General features: G+C 37.4%; 1 protein-coding gene across 5 annotated transcripts in view; it reads right to left on the bottom strand.

The window, feature by feature from the left end:
• Window positions 1-22,562, bottom strand: part of CNTLN (centlein) — a 357,018-nt gene that overhangs the window by 333,879 nt on the left and 577 nt on the right. For 4 of the 5 annotated variants that reach the window (XM_070375943.1, XM_070375940.1, XM_070375942.1 and 1 more), the window contains exon 2: window positions 14,215-14,303. In XM_070375943.1, coding sequence (XP_070232044.1) covers window positions 14,215-14,303 — 89 coding nt within the window. Of the gene's footprint in view, window positions 1-11,524; window positions 12,567-14,214; window positions 14,304-22,562 lie in introns of those variants that run through there. The other variant, XM_070375944.1, reaches the window with a different exon arrangement.

Below are 22,562 nucleotides of genomic sequence, written 5' to 3'. Positions count from 1 at the left end.
CAAAAGCGACTGAACTTGCGAATTGATTTTCTGTTCAAAGAGACCAAAAATATCAAAGATTACTCTTTAAATGTGAAATTTAGAAAAGGAAGAAAATGGCATGTTTGTAGTAGAAAAAGTTAGGTAGTTAAAAAACTCAGAGGAGAAGCCAATAAGTTCTGTACACAATACACTGAATTTGAAGGGTACCACAGGACATTAAATGGAAATGCCATAAGCAAGGGATATAGAAAGATATATAAAATAAGAAGTCCACAGAAAAGGATATACAATGTCTTAGTCTTCTCTCACACATGGTAACAAAAATTGCAAGTAAAAATTATTTCAGTATATTATTTTTACCTTTCAGATTAGCAAAGATACAAAAATTAAAAACAATGTGACGGTCAAGATGTGGAAAAACATCAGTACATTTTTACATTGCTAGTAGAAGTATAATCTGGTGAAACAATAGGCAGTATTTATCATATACAACTGTGGTGGCTCAGATGGTAAAGAATCCACCTGCAATGCAGAAAGCTTCAGTTTGATTCTGGGTTAGGAAGATCCCTGAAGGAGGTCATGGCAACTATAAGGCAAGTGCAGAGAAAAAGAGAGTGAGCCACGAGTCAGGCAAGAAAAGGAAATTTATTAGAGGGAAAGAGAGGGTGACTGGCCCTTAAGGAGAACCAGCATCCTCCCTTTCTCTGAGGTCCTTCTTATGAAATGGAAAGGTCTTTCAATGAAATGGTCACATAGCCAGAGGTCTGGAATCTGGTGGTCTCATAGCTTTGAGAAGATAGGCACCAGTGAAAAACAGAATGTCATTTGGGCAATTTGGTCAGTCTCAAGGATCACTGATTTTATTCTGTTTGCGAGGTCAACATAATGAGCCACCTTAACAACGAGACCCTCACGTGGGCCCTATCAGCAACCCACTCCAGTACTCTTGCCTGGAGAATCCCCATGGACAGAGAGGTGCCTGGTGGGCTACAGTCCATGGGGTCCCAAAGAGTTAGACACAACTGAGTGACGAAGCACAGCACGCTTAAGCCTTCTGTCTGGTATGTAAGCCGTCTATTGCTAGATAACAAATTACCCCAAAATTTAGCAGCCCAAAAGAGCAAACACTGGGAGATCAACTTCTCACGTGACAGTTTGAGGAGCTCTGCCAACCCACTACCTAGTGATACTGGTGAAAGCTACTGGGAGAAAAAAAAAAATTTATTTAAAACATCTTATGGTAACTGAGGGCTTCCCTGGTGGCTCAGATGGTACAGAATCATCCCACAATGCAGGAGACCTGGGGTCAATCCTTGGGTTGGGAAGTTCCCCTGGAGGAGGGCATGGCAACCCACTCCAGTATTCTTGCCTGGAGAATCCCCATGGACAGAGGTGCCTTGTGGGCTATAGTCCTTGGGGTCACAAAGAGTTGGACACGACTGAGAGACTAAGCACACACATGGTATCTGAACTAAGACCATTTCCTCCCCTCTACCCTCCGTGCTCAGGAAGGTGAAGAGTCTACTCAGATTGATACAGCTAAGAAAACAAGACTCTATTTTCTCCAAGTTCCCAGTCAGAGAACTTTTCTTCCCAGGAGGAGCAAGATATCACCATTTCTCATCCTCCCCTCCCTAACACATAGGTAACTCTGGCTACAGACAAATCCCAGGCAAGTGCAGTTGAGTGGTGAAGACCCCATTCTCTGTTCAGCATCTGTCTGTGGAATAAAGATTCCATCTCAGGTGTACAGTGTCGAGAATACTGGAGACCCAAACACCCTTGCTCTAGCTTATGACATAGTGGTTCTACACCAGGAGAGGCAAGTCAAGAGAACCTAAGATTACTGAAATCAGCACATAGAAAGGAGGTATCACTCAGAGAAGCATGATACTGTCCCACCTCCAGAGGCCTGGCTCAGATTTTGCCTGGTTGGAAATATGGGGTGGAGAGGCAGGATACAAAGTATGCAATCCTAATCTCTTCCCAAAGGGAAATGACTTCATCTGCAACACAGTGTGAAGAAGTTCAAGTCTAGAGGCACTCTCAAAGAAGAATGTAGGTTATGGTAAAAACAACTGGAAGGAGAGTTAAGACACAGGCTAAGTTGTAGGCCTGCTTATTTGCAGGAGAGGAATAAGGATGAAAGAAGTCCTTCAAGGGTTGAAAATAATAATATCAAACACTGACTCAGAAATATCAAAGGAGTCACAATTTGATTACATTGGTTTGTGAAGCATTTTATGCTCTAGGGCATTGTTGAAAACAACTGAGCAATCAGCTACCAATTACTGAAGCCACCAATTGGTGAAGACTGGTTGTGGTCGAAAAAAAGAGGAAAACCAAAATCACAGTCATGCTAGGATGACTGTAAGCATACCCAAAGCTGGCGGTGGTTTAATCGCTAAGTCGTGTCTGACTCTTGTGACTCCGTGGACTGTAGCCTGCCAGACTCGTCTGTCCATGGGATTCTCCAGGCAGGAATACTGGAGTGGGTTGCCATTTCCTTCTCCAAAGCTGCACATATCCTTAAAAGCAACATCAGAGACTTAACACTGTGGGAGGGGAAACAGACTTTACTAACATAATCCAATTGGTCACCAATTAAATAAACAGGTTTGGAGGAAAAGGGTGCAGGAGAACAGTAACCAAATTTGCTACAATATAATATCTCAAATATTCACTTTCCATCAAAAAATTCTTGTGCAAAAAAAACAGAAAACATCACCCATACACTAGGAAGAAGAGCAGATAAGAAACTATCTGGGAAAGCGACCATATTTGGAAAAAGAAAAAGGCTTCAGTAGCCATTATAAACATGTTCATAAAACTAAATAAACCATGGTTTTAAAAGTAAAGAAAGATATCATAACAATATCACATCAAATAGAGGAAATCAGAAAGAGAAAGAAATTATAAAAGAACCAAGTGATTCAAGGCAGTACAGCCATCCATACCCATGGCTACCACATCCACGGAATCAATCAATTGCGACTCAAAGATTGTTGAAAAAAAATTTTTTTCAGGAAGTTCTAAAAAGCAAAATTCAAATGTGCCATGTGCTGGCAACTATTTACATTTTATTTACATTATATATGAAGCTATTTACATAGCATTTACATTGCACTAGGTATTATAAGTAATCTAGAGATGCTGACGATTTACACTTTAAGAGGATATGCATAGTTTATATGCAAACATATACCATTTTATGCAAAGGACTTGAGGATCCTAGAATTTAGGTATCTGTGGGGTTCCAGGATCCAGTCTTCAGTGGATGTTGAGGGATGACCGTAACTTGAATCCACATGTGAAAACAAACATTTACTGGTAATTATATAATTATAATAAAAGACCATTTTAAAGTACATTTCTTTCTACTTTCTTCTCTTAACTAATTTGTAAAGCAATTTGCTTAAAGTAATAGGTATATAATGTATTCACAGGCTCAAAACATATAAAAATGTATCATGTGTAATATAATTTGCCAGTATCAGCATAAATGAGGTAGGTATTAGCAAACTTTTATTGGGCTAAGGAAACGACTACAAATAATAAAGCAATAATTATAATAATGTATTGTTGTGTTTGTAATATTAATAGATAATATGTATAACAATACCACAAAAAGGGATTAAAGAGAATATGGCTGTATTTCAGTAATATTTCTATATATCACTGGAATTAAGCTTGGCTAAACCTGGACCTGATTTGTTAAGATACATACGGTAAATCTTAGAGCAATGACTTTTTAAAAAATCTCAAAAAAAATATAGTGAAAAAATAAAGAAATTAAAGTGCTATATTAGAAAATATTCACTTAATGCAAAAGAAAGATTCAGAGACGTAAATACATTGAAAGTAAAGAATGAGAAAAAACATAGGTAAATACCAACCACAAGAAAGATGGAGTAACTACACTAATGTCAGACAAAATAAACTTTAAGCAAAAAAGTCACTAAGAAAGAGGCACATTTTATAACAAGTTCCTGACAGAGTCAATCCATCAGGAAGACAAAACATTTATAAACACATATGTACCTAATAGTGGATTAAAATGCATGAAGGAAAAATGACAGATATGAAATAAGAAATGGACAATTCAATTATAATAGTTGGAGACTTCAATAGCCACCGTGATGGTCAACTTGGAGGGCATTTTTGGATGAGATTAACATTTAAATTGGTGAACTCTAAATAAGCATAATACCCTTCATAATGTAAGTAGGCTTTATCCAATCAGTTGAAGGCCTAAACAGAATAAAAAGACCAGCATTCCTGAAATAAAAATCTCCAGAGACTGCCTTTATCTACACCATCAATTTTCCTGGTCTCAAACTGATCATACTACAGATGTAGACATGCCAGTCTCCAAAATCATGTAAGCCAGTTCTTTATAATAAGTCTTTTTCTATAATTATACTCACACATGTCCTTTTGGTTCTGTTTCTCTAAGCTAAGTCACTTCAGTCGTGTCCGACTCTGTGTGACCCCGTAGACAGCAGCCCACCAGGCTCCCTCGTCCCTAGGATTCTCCAGGCAAAAACACTGGAGTGGATTGCCATTTCCGTCTCCAATGCATGAAAGTGAAAAGTGAAAGTGAAGTCGCTCAGTCGTGTCCGACCCTCAGCGACCCCATGGACTGTAGCCCACCAGACTCCTCCGTCCGTGGGATTTTCCAGGCAAGAGTACTGGAGTGGGGTGCCATTGCTCTGTTTCTCTGGATAATATCAATACACCCACATTCAATAACAGACAGACAAGTAGACAGAAGATCAACAAGAAAACAGAAGACCTCAGCAACACTACAACCTAGACCTTGCAAACATCATCAGATACCCCTCTAAAAAATGACAGTTAAATTTATATAATTTTCAAGTGTATAAGGAACATTCTCAGGATAAATCATGTTAGACTATTTTTTTAAAAACTCAATAAATGTAAAAAGATAAAAATAATGCAAAGTATGTTCTCTGACCACAATGAAATAAAATTAGAAATCAAATGAAAATATTCACAAATGTGTGGAAATTAAACAAAATAGCATTAAAAAAAAAAGTCAAGAGGAAATCAAAAGATAAATCAAAAAATACTTTAAGATGAGCAAAAATAAGGCATAAAATATCAAAATGTATAGGATGCAGCTAAAATAGTGCTTAGAGAAAAATGTATACCTATAAATACCTATATTTAGCTAGAAGAAAGATCTGAAAACAGTAACCTAATGTTCTACCATAAGACACTGGAAAAATAAGAGCAAATTTAGCCTAAAGCAATTACAAAGAAGAAATAAAGACTTGAGAAGAAATTCATGAAATAGAGAATAGAAAAACAATACAGAAGCACTAATACTTTTGCCACCTGATGTAAAGGGCTGACTCACTGGGAAAGACCCTGATGTTGGGAAAGATTGAGGACAGGAAGAGAAGCAGGCAACAGAGGATGAGATAGCTAAATAGCATCACCAACTCAATGGACATGAGTCTGAGCAAACTCTGGGTAATACTGAATGACAGGAAAGCCTGGTGTGCTACAGTCCATGGGGTTGCAAAGAGTTGCGCACAACTTAGCAACAGAACAACAGAAAATGGATGGAAACCAAAAGCTGGTTCCTTGAAAAGATCAACAAAACTGACAAACCTTTAGCTATACTGACAATATTAAAAAGAAAGAAGCCTCAAACTACCAGAATTGGAAAGAAAAAAGGGTATATTACCACTAACCTAACAAAAATAAAAAGCATTATAAAGGAATACTGTGAAAAATTGTATGCCAGCAAATTAGATACATAAAAGGAATAGGTGAATTCCTAGAAAACACAAATACCAAAAGTAAAATAAAATACTGAGTTGACCTGTAATAAGTAAAGAAATTCTAATTGTAATTTTTTAAAAAATTACCCACAAACAAAAGTCCAGGCCTGGATGGGTTCACCCCTGAATTCTGCCAAACATTGAAAGAAGAATTAATACCGATTATTAAAAGAAAAAAATTCAAAAAAATAGAAGAGAGTATTTCCCAACCCATTTCATACAGTCAGTATTACGCTGATACAAAATAACACACAGAAACATCATAAGAAAACTACAGACTAAGAATCTCTCATCAATATAGATGCAAAAGTTCTAAACAAATACTAGCAAACAAAATTCAACAACATATTAAAAGAATTATATACCATGACTAGGTGGAATTTATTCCAGGGTTGTTTTAAGGGTTGTTTCATATCTGAAAATCAATTATCATAATAAATCATATCACTAAAATATGAAACAAAAATCACATGATCATATCAATAGATACAGAAGATATATTTGAAAAAATTCAACTACCTTTCATAATAAAAACACTTAACAAACTAGGACTAGAAGGGAACTTCCTAAACTTGCTAAAGGACATCTATGAAAAACTGACAGATAATTTTATAGTTAGTGGTGAAGGACTGGGTGTTTTCTCCCTATGATCAGGAGTAAAACAAAGTTGTCTGCTCTGGCCACTTCAACTCAACAATGTATTAAGGTTCTAACCAGGGTAAGTAGCCAAGAGAAAGACACAAAAGGCACCAAGTTTGGAATAAAAGAAACAAAACTATTTCTATTTGCAGATTACATGATCTTGTAAGTAGAAAATCCTAAGGAATCTACCCAAAAAATTAGAACTGAAAAATGAGCTCAGCACACTTGCAGGATATGCAATCAATATAAAAAACATCGATTGTAATCTATACTGCTGCTGCTACTGCTGCTAAGTCATTTCAGTCGTGTCCAACTCTGTGCAACCCCATAGATGGCAGCCCACCAGGCTCCTCTGTCCCTGGGACTCTCCAGGCAAGAACACTGGAGTGAGTTGCCATTTCCTTCTCCAGTGCAGAAAAGTGAAAGTGAAGTCATTCAGTCCTATCCGACTCTTAGCGACCCCATGGACTGCAGCCCACCAGGCTCCTCCGTCCATGGGATTTTCCAGGCAAAAGTACTGGAGTGGGGTGCCATTCTAAACAATCTGAAAATAAACTTAAGAAAAGAATTTCACTTATAATAAAATCAGAAAGAATAAAATATTAAGGAATAAAGTTATCAAAAAAGTTTCAAACATACTCTAAAACTATAAAACATTATTTCAAGAAATTTTAGAAGATATAAATAACTGGAAACATATTTCATGTTCATAATATAGAAGATTTAAGATTGTTAAGATTTAACATTGTTAAATATCACCCAAACTGACCCATTAAGAGAAGAAGATAGGCTGTTCTAGATTAAAGAAATACAACCCAGCGATCAACCACAACAATGCAAAAAAAAAAAGAGATTTGGACAATATACTATGTGTCTCCTGATGTGATGTACTAAGAATCATATTACACCAAAGAAGATTTCTTTGCCAAAACATCAAACCTGAAACTGAATAAATTACCTCTAGGTCTCATTACTAATGTATGATAATTATAGAGTAAAAAAAAATTACAATCAGAAAAATCCAGAATGTGGAAAACTCTACAGGATCAACAACCCAACTTATTCCAAATATAAACTGCAAAGAAAAGGAGAGAGAAGGAGAAGGAACCCATATGTTCAGTGGGTAGACTATGTTTGAATCCTCATAGGAACAAACCACCTTTCAAAAGAAAGTTATGAGAAAGCTGGAGAAATCTGAAAATGGATATTTGATTATATTAGGGAATAATTATAGAATTCTAAGTATGAAAAAGATTTCATGGTTATATTTTTTAAAAGGCTTATCTTTTAGAGATAGAGTCAATACTTATTCACATATCCAGAACTTGTGAACTTTCCTACTTACTAAAACTTACTTGTAAGCATAAAATCAATACCCAGGCACTTTTTCAGTCATTTGCAGACATGTACAAAGTGGTGAAAAATGTAAGTCACCTGAGCCACATGTTCCCAGCTGAAGTCAAACAAGGGAACACTCTGTCTTCTGGTTTCAGCTCTCATACTGTAAACAAGTATTCTTCACATGGTCTACTTAGTACCACATTTTTCACATCTTTGCCCTTTGTTGATGATTTTGCGGTTTCAAATGACCACCAAGCACAGTGATGAAGTGCTGTCTAGTGTTCTTAAGTGCAAGAAGGCTATGACTTGCTTATGGAGAAAAGACTGTGTTAGACAAACCATGTTCAGGCATGAGTTATAGTACCATCAGTCATGAGCTCTCCTGTGAATAAAAAGAACTGACTGTAAACACCAATGTAATCGTGGGTAACATAACATGATGTCTGGAATTTCCTTCAAAATAATCCATCAGTGGTAGAGGCAGCAGAGCAAAAGAAAGGAAGAATAAGTTTACAGATGAAACAAGATTGGTCGTGTGCTGACAACTGTTCAAGCTGGGTGATGAATAAACATGGGAGTTCATTAATGTATTTTCTCTGCCTTTACATCAAATTAAAATTTTCCATAATAAAAAGTAAAACATGTGCAACCCAAAAATATGTATATAGACACCCCACCAAAAAGATTTCTAAGGCATATAATACAGTACCAAAAAGGTTAAAAAAAAAAAAAAAAAAATTACTGGTAAGACAAGCATTTTTCCAAAAGGGGACCAAGGGCATTTGAAGCAGTACAGGCATAACTCATTTTATTGAACTTTGCTTATTGTGCTTCACAGATACTACATTTTACAAATTGAAGGTTTGTGGAAACCCTTCATCAAACAAATCTACCAGCACCAACATTAACTGAATGTCTCTCTGTCACATTTTTGTAATTCTCACAATATGTCAGACTTTTTCATTATTATTATATTTGTTATGATGATCTGTGATCAGTGAGTGATCTTTGATGTCACTATTGCAAAAAGTGTATAACTCACTGAAGGCCCAGATGAGAGCATTTTTTTAGCAATATATTTAAATTATGTACATTGTTTTTAGACATAATGCTGTTGTGCACTTAATAGTCTACAGTATAGTATAAACATAACTTTTATATACACTTGAAAACAAATAATTGGTGTGACTCACTTTATTTACTATTCACTTTACAACAGTGGTCTGGAATGAACACCCAATATCTCCAAGGGTTATTTAATTGAGCAAGAGCATCCTATTTAATTCAGGATATTTAGCATTTCCGCCTTCATATACCGTGTCAGTAGCACCACTGGTTAAGACCATTTATCCTTGTAGATAAAACTATCCACAAGGCCATTCATCATGAAAGATCATCATAAATTTTTTTAAAAAATAAAGTAACTGTAATGTACAGTAAGATACTGGTTAAATAAGATGACATATCAAAATAAAAGATATTATAATTCTAAAAATATTATCTTCTCTTGAAGAAAATGGTAATTATAGTCCTCTTGAAAAAAATGAACCAACATGGCACTGACATGCCTAAATCACACTGCCTTGAGTCTCCTAGCCTGGAAATAAGTAGAGGGTTCCAAAATGGACAAATATCTGACCAACAGAAGGATGGACACACAGAGACAAATCCAGAAGAGAAAAATCAAAATCTACACACTGTCTATAATGGAAGAGGAAGCTAGTTTTTCTGGAAGAGGCCCAGAGAGGCTCTAATTACCCAATTACTAAGTACAGGATCAAGATGACTAAAGAACCATTAATCAAAAATCTGGGCTTCCTATTCATCCATGTTCAAAAGAGCTACCTGCAATATTTGCCTACAATAAATGGCCCAAGACTACCCAAAAGAACCATGTTCCTGAAAAAGGTCCCCACTATGGTTTCTGGGACAAACAATACAATCAGAAAAGGGAAAGATTTAAGAGTCTACTTTTCATTCTGTATAGTGAAGCCCATTTGCCATACATCCCTCAGGAAAGCTTGTTGATAGTCCGCTCCCTTCTCTTACACAATATCCACAGTCAATCCTCTCATTCAGAGGAGAAACATTTTGGTAAACAAATATAGAAAAATGCAAATTTCATTAAAAGCAACATTTCTACATTATGCAATTTACACTTTCACACAAAAAATATGACAGTAAAGAACCATCATACACTTGAAGGAAACCATCAGCATTAAAGTAAAAAAGTAGGGATAAAAGTTAACCAACAGGAAACAAAGATAATGTCAGAAACAGAAAAGAACTTAAAAATTATAATCAAAAAGATTAAAAAGTCATTCTTTTAAAGAAGACTTATGAAAAAGTAAAAACCAAATAAGAAAAACGTTAGAAATAAAAATTTGACTTCTAAAATTAAAAAACATCTATATATTGATGCAATAAAACATAATAAAACCACTCAGGAGATAAAATTAAAAGACAGAAAATAAGATAGAAAAGAAGGCCAAGTCCAGAAGGTCCAACCTCTAAGAGTGTAAAGAACAGACAAGGAGGAAAATATAAGAATCATATTTTTCTTCAATTAAAATAAAATCTTAAGTCTTGATGTTGAAAGAACCCCACAAAGGCTGAGATTCTGAATTTTTAAAAGGTTCAAATTAATAAACAATGCTGAAATTTTAAAATATATAGCTGCTAAGCTGCTAAGTCACTTCAGTCGTGTCTGACTCTGTGCGACCCCATAGACGGCAACCCACCAGGCTCCCCGTCCTGGGATTCTCCAGGCAAGAACACTGGAGTGGGTTGCCATTTCCTTCTCCAATGCAGGAAAGTGAAAAGTGAAAGTGAAGTCACTCAGTCGTGCCCAACCCTCAGCGACCCCAGGGACTGCGGCCTTCCAGGCTCCTCCGTCCATGGGATTTTCCAGGCAAGAGTACTGGAGTGGGATGCCATTGCCTTCTCTGAAAATAGACAGAAGAATCCTAAAAACTTCAAGCAAGCTACCTAGAAAGAAATAACAATCTCACTTGCACTGGGATCACAAATACACTTGATAACACCACTGCTATACTTTAAAAAAATCTGAGGGAAATTAGATGGACTTAAAATTTATGTTCAGCTAAAGTATTAATCAAACACAAGTACAAAAGAATGACATTTTGGGCATATAAGGAGTCAGAAAATGAACCACTTATGCATCCCTCCTGAGAAAAAAAACTTCAAAAATATAATTCAACAAAAGAAAAAAGATGTGGGATTCTAGAAACTCTGGAACTAGTTCAGGAGTGCAATAAAAAGAAATCCTAGATCACAGCTATGAGTAGGTTTAAAAACCACCTGGCCAAAATTCATACCATAAACCAAGGGCCCAAGGAAGAATGTCTTCAGCCCACCATTTAAATGTTTGAACACTGACATTCTTTATGGTAAGAAACACTAGAAAAGAAAAGCAATTAGAAATACCAAGGAAAAAAATGTTGTCTAGGAAGACCAAGGCACAAATATAAAATGACTTGAATGTAGCAAAATTTGGCTAATTAATGAACTATAAAAAAGAAATTCTATTTGACATTAATACTTAGAATATTCTTTCTTTAATCATATTATTTCCTATATCAAGTCCAAACATGTTACATGGTTCTCAAGGAAAGAAATATTTACATAATTATAAAATTAGAAATGCAAATTACAGGTTGCCAATTTTAAAGGTCAATTTGAATTCCAAGGTATCTAATCATATGATCTATGGACATCAGAATTACCTGGAAAGCTTAAAGACTCCTGGGTCTCCTCTTCCATTTTAATCAGTTCAATTCAGTCACTCAGTCATGTCCAGCTCTTTGCGACCCCATGGACTGTGGCATGCCAGGCTTCCTTGTCCATCATCAACTCCTAGAGCTTACTCAAACTCATGTCGATGGAGTCACTGATGCCAGCCAACCATCTAATCCTCTGTCATCCCCTTTTCCTCCCGCTTTCAATCTTTCCCAGTATCAGGGTCTTTTCAAATGAGTCAGTTCTTTGCATCAGGTGGCCAAAGTATTGGAGCTTCAGCTCCAGCATCAGTACTTCCAATAAATATTCAGAACTGAACTCCTTTAGGATGGACTGGTTGGATCTCCTGCAGTCCAAGGGACACTCAAGAGTCTTCTCCAACTCCACAGTTCAAAAGCATCAATTCTTTGGTGCTCAGCTTTCTTTCCAGTCCAACTCTCACATCTATACACGACGACTGGAAAAACCATAGCTTTGACTAGACAGACCTTTTTTGGCAAAGGAATATCTCTGCTTTTTAATATGCTATCTAGGTTTGTCATAGCTTTTCTTCCAAGGAGCAAGTGTCTTTTAATTTCATGGCTGCAGTCACCGTCTCCAGTGATTTTGGAGCCCCAAAAAATAAAGTCTGTCACTGTTTCCATTGTTTCCCCATCTATTTGCCATGAAGTGATGGGACTGGATGCCATGATCTTAGTTTTCTGAATGTTGAGTTTTAAACCAACTTTTTCACTCACTTCTTTTACTTTAATCAAAAGGCTCTTTAGTTCTTCTTCGCTTTCTGCCATAAGGGTGGTGTCATCTGCATATCTGAGGTTATTGATATTTCTCCCAGCAATTTTGATTCCAGCTTGTGCTACATCCAGCCCAGCATTTCACATGATGTACTTTGTATATAAGTTAAATAAGCAGGATGACAATATATAGCCTTGACATACTCCTTTCCTGATTTGGAACCAATCTGCTGTTTCATGTCAGTTCTAAGTGTTGCTTTTCTACCTGCATACAGATTTCTCAGGAGGCAGGTAAGGTGGTTTGGTATTCCCATCTCTTAAAGAATTTTCCACAGTTTGTTGTGATCCATATAGTCAAAGGCTTTGGCATAGTAGCCAAATAAAGTAGAAGTATATGTTTTCCTGGAATTCTCTTGCTTTTTTAATGATCCAGCAGATGTTGGCAATTTGATCTCTGGTTCCTCTGCCTTTGCTAAATCCAGCTTGAACATCTGCATTTTAATAAATTCTCCAAATATAAAGTTCTGAAGATCATGGCTGTAAAGCAAAAACTTCCAAAATTTCCCATTACCTACATTATGAGCAAAAGGCTTCTGAGTACTCACCCCAAAACATATATATATATTTATTTATAAATTCTTGATACACTTTTATGTGACCATATATTATATATATTATAAAATGTGAAAAATAAAATCTTAAAGAATGATAAAATGGCCTTAAATTATTTTATTGTTTCTGTCTCAACCAAGAATAAAGGGTAAATTAAGAACAGCTTTAGAAAGTTGTAAAAATATATATACAAATAAAAGGAGAGAAGGATAATGAAAGAATTACAGAAATGACAAAAGAAATCCCAAGAATATATCTTCTAAAGGTCTATTCTACTAAAAAACAGAGAAACTGAGAGGAATCACATTTAATTTCAAGAAAGATTGAGGAACTAACAAAGGTACTTCAACAAAAGACTTAATTCTGATCATCCAAAGGGAAAAAACTGATGAATTAGACATACAGGACCATGAGAAGAAACTATTTAAAAGTTCCCAATAATCAGGAATGCTAAAATTAGACATAGGCATGTATCACAGATTTTTCAAAGTCAAATTCCAGACAATATTAGAATGATCCCAGGGCTAGAAACTCTAAAGGTGAATATAGTTCAAGTTATCATAAAATGATATTCAGATTATATAATCATAACTCCAATAAAGAAAAAGGAAAAGGCAACCATATGCTTAGCTTCTCATTTACAAAATGTAATGAAATCCATTTAATAGGAAAGCAAGTGTTTTAATTGCTATGTAAGTGTCATGGGACTACTGTATACCAAATGTTTGATAAAGAGTACCCAGCATCACTCCACTGTTTCTAATGACCAAGGAGAGGCCCAATAATCTATAGTTAAATGACTGGGCATCCCCTACAGAGTAATACAGAGTGCTGAGTGAAATCTCTCAACCTATTCCAGAACACTTACTCTATTCTGGCAAGGTCATCTCAGGCTCTCAAATACACACTCCAATTATCTTACGGGGAAAAAAACTGAGCCATGTCTAGTAAAGATCATGTCTAGGAATGTATCTACAGGGGCAGTCTCTGAAGCCAAACAACAGGAACTTCTCCAATTTTTAAAGTGGAGCAGAAAAAGCTCAAAACACACCTGCACATACACGCACATACACAGTGTGTAGGTCATAGTTGTATCTCTTACCTGCAAACTCCCCAAATATGTCAGAATATGAGCAGAAGATAAGGCTTAGCTGTACTTAGCATATTGACACACCTTGAAATAAGTCAAATAACTATAAAATCATGCTCAACTTTCCTCTGGAAATCAAATGAATCCTTTCAGGAGATTAATGCTAAGTGTTAATTTTAATAATGAAAAGAAACAAATTCGATAAACTAAATACCAATAGGAAAATAACTTAGTACCTCACCTTTCCACAACCAAACTGACTGCTTGTGTGACATCTGGATTTGTCACCTGGAGGCGTTTCCACAAAGACCATACGAATTCTTTATCAGCCTTGAAGAAATAAAAAACATTTTAAATGCATTGCTTTGTAGCTATAGCAAAGAAGGTAAGATACTGCCTTAAATTAAAAAATTTAAAAACATTATTACTTGACCCCTAGTTCTTTAACGATAAAACAGATTCTTGAAAAGTAGAATAGGAAAGCTTAATTTTAAAAATTTCTTACACCTGAAACCCACACTTAAAGGTGCAAACATTGAAATGCTGAATATCAAGGTAAATTTTTTCCAAAATTAGATTGTCCTCTAGCTATTGATCCACCTTTCAGCTGCCCTTTTCAGCAAAATTCCTTAAAAGTGTTGCCTACAATCACTGTCTCTTCTTCCTCATCCCCATTCACTCTGTAACCTCCCCAGTCAGATTTCCCTCCCCACCATAATGCTAAAATCATTTTTCAAGGTCCTCGATATTGAGAAATGTTAATAGGCACCTCAAATTTAATCTATCCAAAATAAAGTTCTTGGCTTCCTATTCTCTCACAAACCTGCTCTCTCTGCCTCTCAGAAAATGACCCCACCACCTACTCAGTGTTCAAAGACTTAAGATCTGGAGTAAATCTCGGTTGCTCTGTTTCTTCACATTTCATATCCAAACCATTAGTAAATCCTATTAGACTTACCTACAAAATATATCCCAATTCTAAATACTTCACCACCATCATCCTAGTGTAAGTCAACTCCACTTCTTGCCTAGTTCTCTACAATAGCCCCATGGGCTCCTGACAGCTAAAAATCTTCAAACAGATTTGTTACATTAGGAAAACAATCCAGATTCTATCAAAGCCACATGATCCCATACCATCTGGCCCTATATATACCTCTCCAACCTCACCTGTCACTCTTATTCACAAGAACCTTCTTGCTCTGCAGTACCAGGTCCTTCGTACATATAACATCTATCAGATTTTCATGTACATTATTACTTTACTTCACTCAAGACATTGTTTAAATGTTACCTCTTCAAGAAAGTCTTCCCTACAGACACCAAAACCCATAAGTCTCTCATAACTGCTTAGCCTGTTTAATGGCTTTTAAAATCACATTTCATTTTATAATACTATATTTGCTGGTTGTTTATTTGTTTGGGATTACTTGTATGGTATACATTTCTGTCTCCATCATCCATTCTCCCCTTCCTCTTAGTGATAGAAATCATTTTAGCTCTTTGCTGTCAACTAAAAGACTGGCCTCTCTTACCTATGGGCTCTGTGACTGAATTCTGCCAATGAAATGTAAGTGTCATTGAAAATTTTAAATTGACTTAGGTCTTCCAATGTAGACACAGGAATGCAAGAAATCCAACTGAGGTATTTAAAATCCTAAAAGATGATGCTGTTAAAAGTGCTGCATTCAATATGTCAGCAAATTTGGGAAACTAAACAGTGGCCACAGGACTGGAAAAGGTGTTTTCACTCCAGTTCAAAAGAGAGCAATGCCAAAGAATGTTCAAATACCATACAATTGTGTTCATTCCACATGCTAGTAAGGTTATGCCCAAAATACTCCCAGCTAGGTTCAGCAGTATGTGAATGGACAAGTTTCAGATATACCAGCTGGGTTTCAAAAAGGCATAGGAACCAGAGATCAAGTTGCCAACATTCACTGGATGGTACAGAAAGCAAGGGAATTCCAGAAAAACATCTACTTGTACTTCATTGACTATGTTAAAGCCTTTGACTGTGTGGATCACAACAAACTGTGAAATATTCTTAAAGAGACAGGAATACCAGACCACCTTTTCTCCTGAGAAATCTGTATGCAGGTCAAGAAGCAACTTTTAAAACCAGACACGGAAAAACTGAGTGGTTCAAAATTGAGAAAGGAGTATGACAAGGCTGTATACTATCACCCTGTTTATTTAACTTCTATGCAGAGTACATCATGTGAAATACCAGGCTGGATGAATCACAAGCTGGAATCAAGACTGCAGGCAGAAACATCAACAACCTCAGATATGGAAATGATACCCTAATGGAAAAAAGAAAAAAGGAACTGAAAAGCCTCCTGATGAGGGTGAAAGAGAAGAGTGAAAAAGCTGGCTTAAAACTCAACATTCAAAAAACTAAGATCATGGCATTCAGTCCCGTAATTTCATGGCAAATAGATGGGAATACAATGGAAACAATGACAGACTATATTTTCTTGGGCTGCAAAATCACTGCTGATGGTGACCGTAGCCAAGAAATTAAAAGACGCTTATCCCTTGGAAGAAAAGCTATGACAAACCTAAACAGCATATCCAAAAGCAGAGACATTACTTTGCCAACAAACATCTGTATAGTCGAAGCTATGGTTTTTCCAGTAGTCATCTATGGATGTGAGAGTTGGACCATAAAGAAGGCTGAGCACCAAAGAACTGATGCTCTCAAACTGTGGTACCATAAATTTTCTTCCCACAATTAATCACTTTTTCTTCAGCTAAGTGTATGTATTGTGAAAGTGAAGTCACTCAACCATGTCCGACTCTGTGCAACCCCATGGACTGTAGCCTACCAGGCTCCACAGTCCATGAGATTTTCCAGGCAAGAGTACTGTAGTGGTTGCCATTTCCTTCTCCAGGGGACCTTCCCGCCCAGGATCGAACCCTGGTCTCCTGCATTGTAGGCAGACGCTTTTACCATCTGAGCCACCAGGGAAGTGTATGTATGTTGCTTGCTAATCTGGGACCATATGAAAAAAAGTTGAAATATCACAATCACATAGAGTAAGATGAGATATTCATATTAAGAGAAACACTTGGAGCAGAGTTGCATGCTTAATTCTGAATCATTCCAATGGACTGAAACAGTACATGGAATCACTTTCTTTCTCTTCACCAAGTATATATAATGGAATTCCTTTAAGTTAAATGTTCAGACTTAAATTGAAGAAAGTGGCAAAAACCACTAGACCATTCAGGTATGACCTAAATCAAATCCCTTATGAATATACAGTGGATGTGAGAAATAGATTTAATGGACTAGATATGATAGAGTGCCTGATGAACTATGGACGGAGGTTCGTGACATTGTATAGGAGACAGGGATCAAGACCATCCCTAAGAAAAATAAATGCAAAAAAGTAAAATGCCTGTCTGAGGAGGCCTTACAAATAGCTGTGAAAAGAAGAGAAGTGAAAAGCAAAGGAGAAAAGGAAAGATATACCCATTTGAATGCAGAGTTCCAAAGAACAGCAAGAAGAGATAAGAAAGCCTTCCTCGTGATCAATGCAAAGAAATAGAAGAAAACAATAGAATGGGAAAGACTAGAGATCTCTTCAAAAAAATTAGACATACAAGGGAACATTTCATGCGAAGATGGGCTCAATAAAGAACAGAAATGGTAGGGACCTAACAGAAGAAGATATTCACAAGAGGTAGCAAGAATACACAGAAGAACTATGCAAAAAAGATCTTCATGACTCAGATAATCATGATGGTGTGATCACTCACCTAGAGCCAGACATCCTGGAATGTGAAGTCAAGTGGGCCTTAGAGAGCATCACTACGAACAAAGCTAGGGGAGGTGATGGAATTCCAGTTGAGCTATTTAAAATCCTGAAACATGATGCTGTGAAAGTGCTGCACTCAATATGCCAGCAAATTTGGAAAACAACAGTGGCCACAGGACTGGAAAAGGTTAGTTTTCATTCCAATCCCAAAGAAAGGCAATGCCAAAGAATGCTCAAACTACTGCACAATTGCACTCATCTTACAAGGTAGTAAAGTAATGCTCAAAATTCTCCAAGCCAGGCTTCATCAATACAAGAACCATGAACTTCCAGATGTTCAAGCTGGATTTAGAAAAGGCAGAGGAACCAGAGATCAAATTGCCAACATCCGCTGGATCATGGGAAAAGCAAGAGAGTTCCAGAAAAACATCTATTTCTGCTTTTTTGACTATGCCAAAGCCTTTGACTGTGTGGATCACAATAAACGGTAGAAAATTCTGAAAGAGATGGGAATACCAGACCACCTGACCTGCCTCTTGAGAAATCTGTATGCAGGTCAGGAAACAACAGTTAGAACTGGACATGGAACAACAGACTGGTTCCAAATAGGAAAAGGAGTACATCAAGGCTGTATATTGTCACCCTGCTTATTTAACTTATATGCAGAGTACATTATGAGAAACGCTGGGCTGGAAGAAGCACAAGCTGGAATCAAGATTGCTGGGAGAAATATCAATAACCTCAGATATGCAGATGACACCACCCTTATGGCAGAAAGTGAAGAGGAACTAAAGAGCCTGTTGATGAAAGTGAAAGAGGAGAATGAAAAGTTGGCTTAAAGATTAACATTCAGAAAACTAAGATCATGGCATCCAGTCCTATCACTTCATGGCAAATAGATGGGAAAACAGTGGAAACAGTGGCTGATTTTATTTTTCTGGGCTCCAAGATCACCACAGATGGTGACTGCAGCCATGAAATTAAAAGACACTCTTTGGAAGGAAAGTTATGACCAATCTAGACAGCATATTAAAAAGCAGAGACATGACTTTGTCAACAAAGGTCCATCTAGTCAAGGCTATGGTTTTTCCAGTAGTCATGTATGGATGTGAGAGTTGGACTATAAAGAAAGCTGAGTGCAGAAGAATTGATGCTTTTGAACTGTGGAATTGGAGAAGACTCTTGAGAGTCCTTGGACTGCAAGGAGATCCAACCAGTCCATCCGAAAGGAGATCAGTCCTGGGTGTTCATTGGAAGGACTGATGTTGAAGCTGAAACTCCAATACTTTGGCCACCTGATGCAAAGAGCTGACTCATTTGAAAAGACCCTGATGTTGGGAAAGATTGAAGGCAGGAAGAGAAAGGGATGACAGAGGATGAGATGGTTAGATGGCATCACCGACTCAATGGACATGAGTTTGGGTAAATTCCGGGAGTTGGTGATGGACAGGGAGGACTGGCGTGCTGCAATTTATGGGGTCGCAAAGTTTGGACACAACTGTGTGACTGAACTGAAGTTAAATGTGGGGAAAAGAACAACTTAAAGGATGCTGCAACTTATGACCAGAGACTAATTAATTAACAGAGTGCTTTTTCCCAAACTGCCTATTTGACTCATTAGTCGGTTTTGAAATGAATTTAGTATATTAGTTTAGCAACATGTTCTTAAATAACAGATTTTAAAAGAAAATATCAGTGTTCATGACACACAGTGTAAAACGTTCTTTATGATAGTATGTGAATGTGTATATTCCTATTATTGTGACACATAAAATGAATTCATTTTGGGTACAATTGTTGATAGTATGGAAAACAAAGGGTTAATACTATGTATACTTGGATTCTGTGATTTCCAGTTGAATAAGTGGAAGAATTAATTTGAAAATTATGAAAATGAATCTTTAATCACTTAAATGCCTTTTATAAAACAATTCAATTATTATGTTTTCCAAGTTTCCCAAAGAGCAGGAGTATGACTTAACTGAAACTTTATGGTATGGGATACTGCCAACTTCATCTCACATTTTGAAATGCCTACTGCTGCTAAGTCGCTTCAGTCGTGTCCGACTCTGTGCGACCCCATAGACGGCCTCCTACCAGGCTCCTCTGTCCCTGGGATTCTCCAGGCAAGAACACTTGGAGTGGGCTGCCATTTCCTTCTCCAATGCATGAAAGGGAAAAGTGAAAGTGAAGTCGCTCAGTCGTGTCCAACTCTTCACGACCCCATGGACTGCAGCCTACCAGGCTCCTCCATCCATGGGATTTTCCAGGCAAGAGTACTGGAGTGGGGTGCCATTGCCTTCTCTGACTGAAATGCCTATGATCATCTAAAAGTATCAATACTAAAAATCTCAAGAACCATTGTTTTAGGCCAACTATGACCATCTCAATTCTTACATCTGCCTAGCCACATTTTTAAAGAATATAATAGTGAATGGATTGGGAGAGAGGGTCATTGGGCTATTTCCAACAGACTGATTTCTCAATTAAAGCAGTCACAAAAGTAAATATATTAGTTCCTTATCCAGCTAAGGACACAACTATGGAAAATATGGAATAAGGGGTGGGGGAGAAAAGGTGTAGAAGATATGGGCAAACTATCTCAAATTAAGGCTCATCAAAGTAACAGAGGCCTTCATCATGGATTCACATGTTTACCCTAAAGTTAAGAGCTTCTTGATGAAGGTGAAAGAGGAGATGAAAAAGCTGGCTTAAAACTCAACATTCAAAAAACTAAGATCATGGGATCTGGTTCCATCACTTTATGGCAAATGGGGGGCGGGGACCAGAAGCAGTGACAGATTTTCTTTTCTTGGGCTATAAGATCACTGCAGACAGTGACTGCAACCATGAAATTAAAAGATGTTTTCTCCTTAGAAGGAAAGCTATGACAAACCTAGACAGCATATTAAAAAGCAGAGACATTACTTTGCCGACAAAGGTACATACAGTCAACACTATGATTTTTCCAGTCGTCATGTACAGATGTGAGAGTTGAACCATAAAGAAGGCTGAGGGCCGAAGAACTGATGCTTTCAAACTGTGGTGCTGGAGAAGACTCTTGAGAGTTCCTTGGACTGCAAGGAGATCAAATCTATCAATCCTAAAGGAAATCAACTCTGAATATTCACTGGAAGGACTGATGCTGCAGCTGAAGCTCCAATACTTTGGCCACCTGGTGCGAAGAGCTAATTCACTGGAAAAGACCCTGTTGCTGGGAAAGATGCAAAGCAAAAGGGAAGGGGATCGGCAGAGGATGAGATGGTTAGATAGCATCATCAATCCAATGGCCATGAACCTGAGCAAAACCCAGGAGATAGTAAAGGACATGGGAGCCTGCCCTGCTGCAGTCCACAGGGTCGCACAGAGTCAGACACAATTTAGTCACTGAACAACAAGATGAAGGGTGGGTTTCCCTGGTGGCTCAGTGGTAAAGAATTTGCCTGCCAAACAAGAGAGATGAGTTCGATCCCTGGGTCAGGAAGATCCCCTGGAGAAGGAAATGGCAATTCATTCCAGTATTCTTGCCTGGTAAAACACATGGACAGAGGAGCCTGGTGAGGTAACAGTCCATGAAGTCACAAAAAAGTTAGATGTGATTTAGCAACTAAACAAGTCTTTTATTTATCCCTATGCTCCTTAACCACTAAAGAATAGACACAGAACATTGAAAATAAGACATTGAAAAGGAAGAAGTCACATAATAACTCCCCTATTTGTTTAAACAAAGACATATTCAACTTCAGCACTTCCCAGGTGGATCAATGGTAAAGAATCTGTCTGCAATGCAAGAGATACAAGAGACATGGGTTCAATCCTGGGTTGGGAAGATCCCTCGGAGAAGGAAATGGCAACCCACTCTAGTATTTTTGCCTGGAGAATTCCATGGACAGAGGAGCCCGTGGGCTACAGTCCAAGATGTCACAAAAGAGCTGGATACAACTTGGTGATTAAACAACATTTCAGTTTGAACAAGACTGTTTTGGTTTTACATTCTTGACCCAGTCAGGAAAATCCTACAAAAGGGACAACAGAATCAAGTAGAACAAACTGTGAGAATGAAATTTATGAATTTTTATTAATCTAAACTTATGATATTTTATAGTTACCTTGCTGTTTAGCACTTCTTAATGGGTTCTATCTTGAAGACAGAGTGACTCAAAGATCTACTGTTGAGCAAATTCCCAACATTTAGTCACCCAGTCCTGTCAAAGGTTCTGGTAAACTCATAAAAGAGATGGTGGTAAGGATACAAAACTTCCAGAATATGAGTACTCAAGCCACGTTTGGTACTCACAAACTATACAAATAACCAGAAAGTAATGTTAAGGTAATTGATTTAGTATATGCTTTTCACAGGCAACATGACATGAAATTAACATTTCTCACTAGAGAAATATGGGATTAACATAGTTGGTTAATAAATATCTAGCATCCTCTACTATGTGTGAAAATTCCCAGCCTGAGACTCCCTAAAAATTATTGGTCTGTTTTAAAAACTTCAGTTTTACTTAAGAACAGGGCAAGTGTGGATCTGATGATTAAAAACAGGCTCCTTCATGGATGGGTTTTATTTTAATATAAGTGCTTCCACTTTCCTGTTCCACATTTCAACTCTGGGATTGCACTCTACTGCACCAAGTACCACTACAGTCACAACAGAGAACTTGAGCTTAGGGCGGTGGGGTGCGTCCGCTAGTTTTGGTGGGATCCAAGTGAAGGCAACCAAACCACCCAAACCAGGGGACAGCCGAGGCGGTCCCTGCCCGGCCAAGGTCCAGAGAAGGGCAGGAGCCAGAGGTCGACTAGCTGGGCGCGGCCG

The sequence above is a fragment of the Bos mutus genome, chromosome 8, assembly GCF_027580195.1.
Source record: "Bos mutus isolate GX-2022 chromosome 8, NWIPB_WYAK_1.1, whole genome shotgun sequence".
NCBI classification, from domain to species: domain Eukaryota; kingdom Metazoa; phylum Chordata; class Mammalia; order Artiodactyla; family Bovidae; genus Bos; species Bos mutus.
This window is presented reverse-complemented; position numbering and strand designations above follow the sequence as displayed.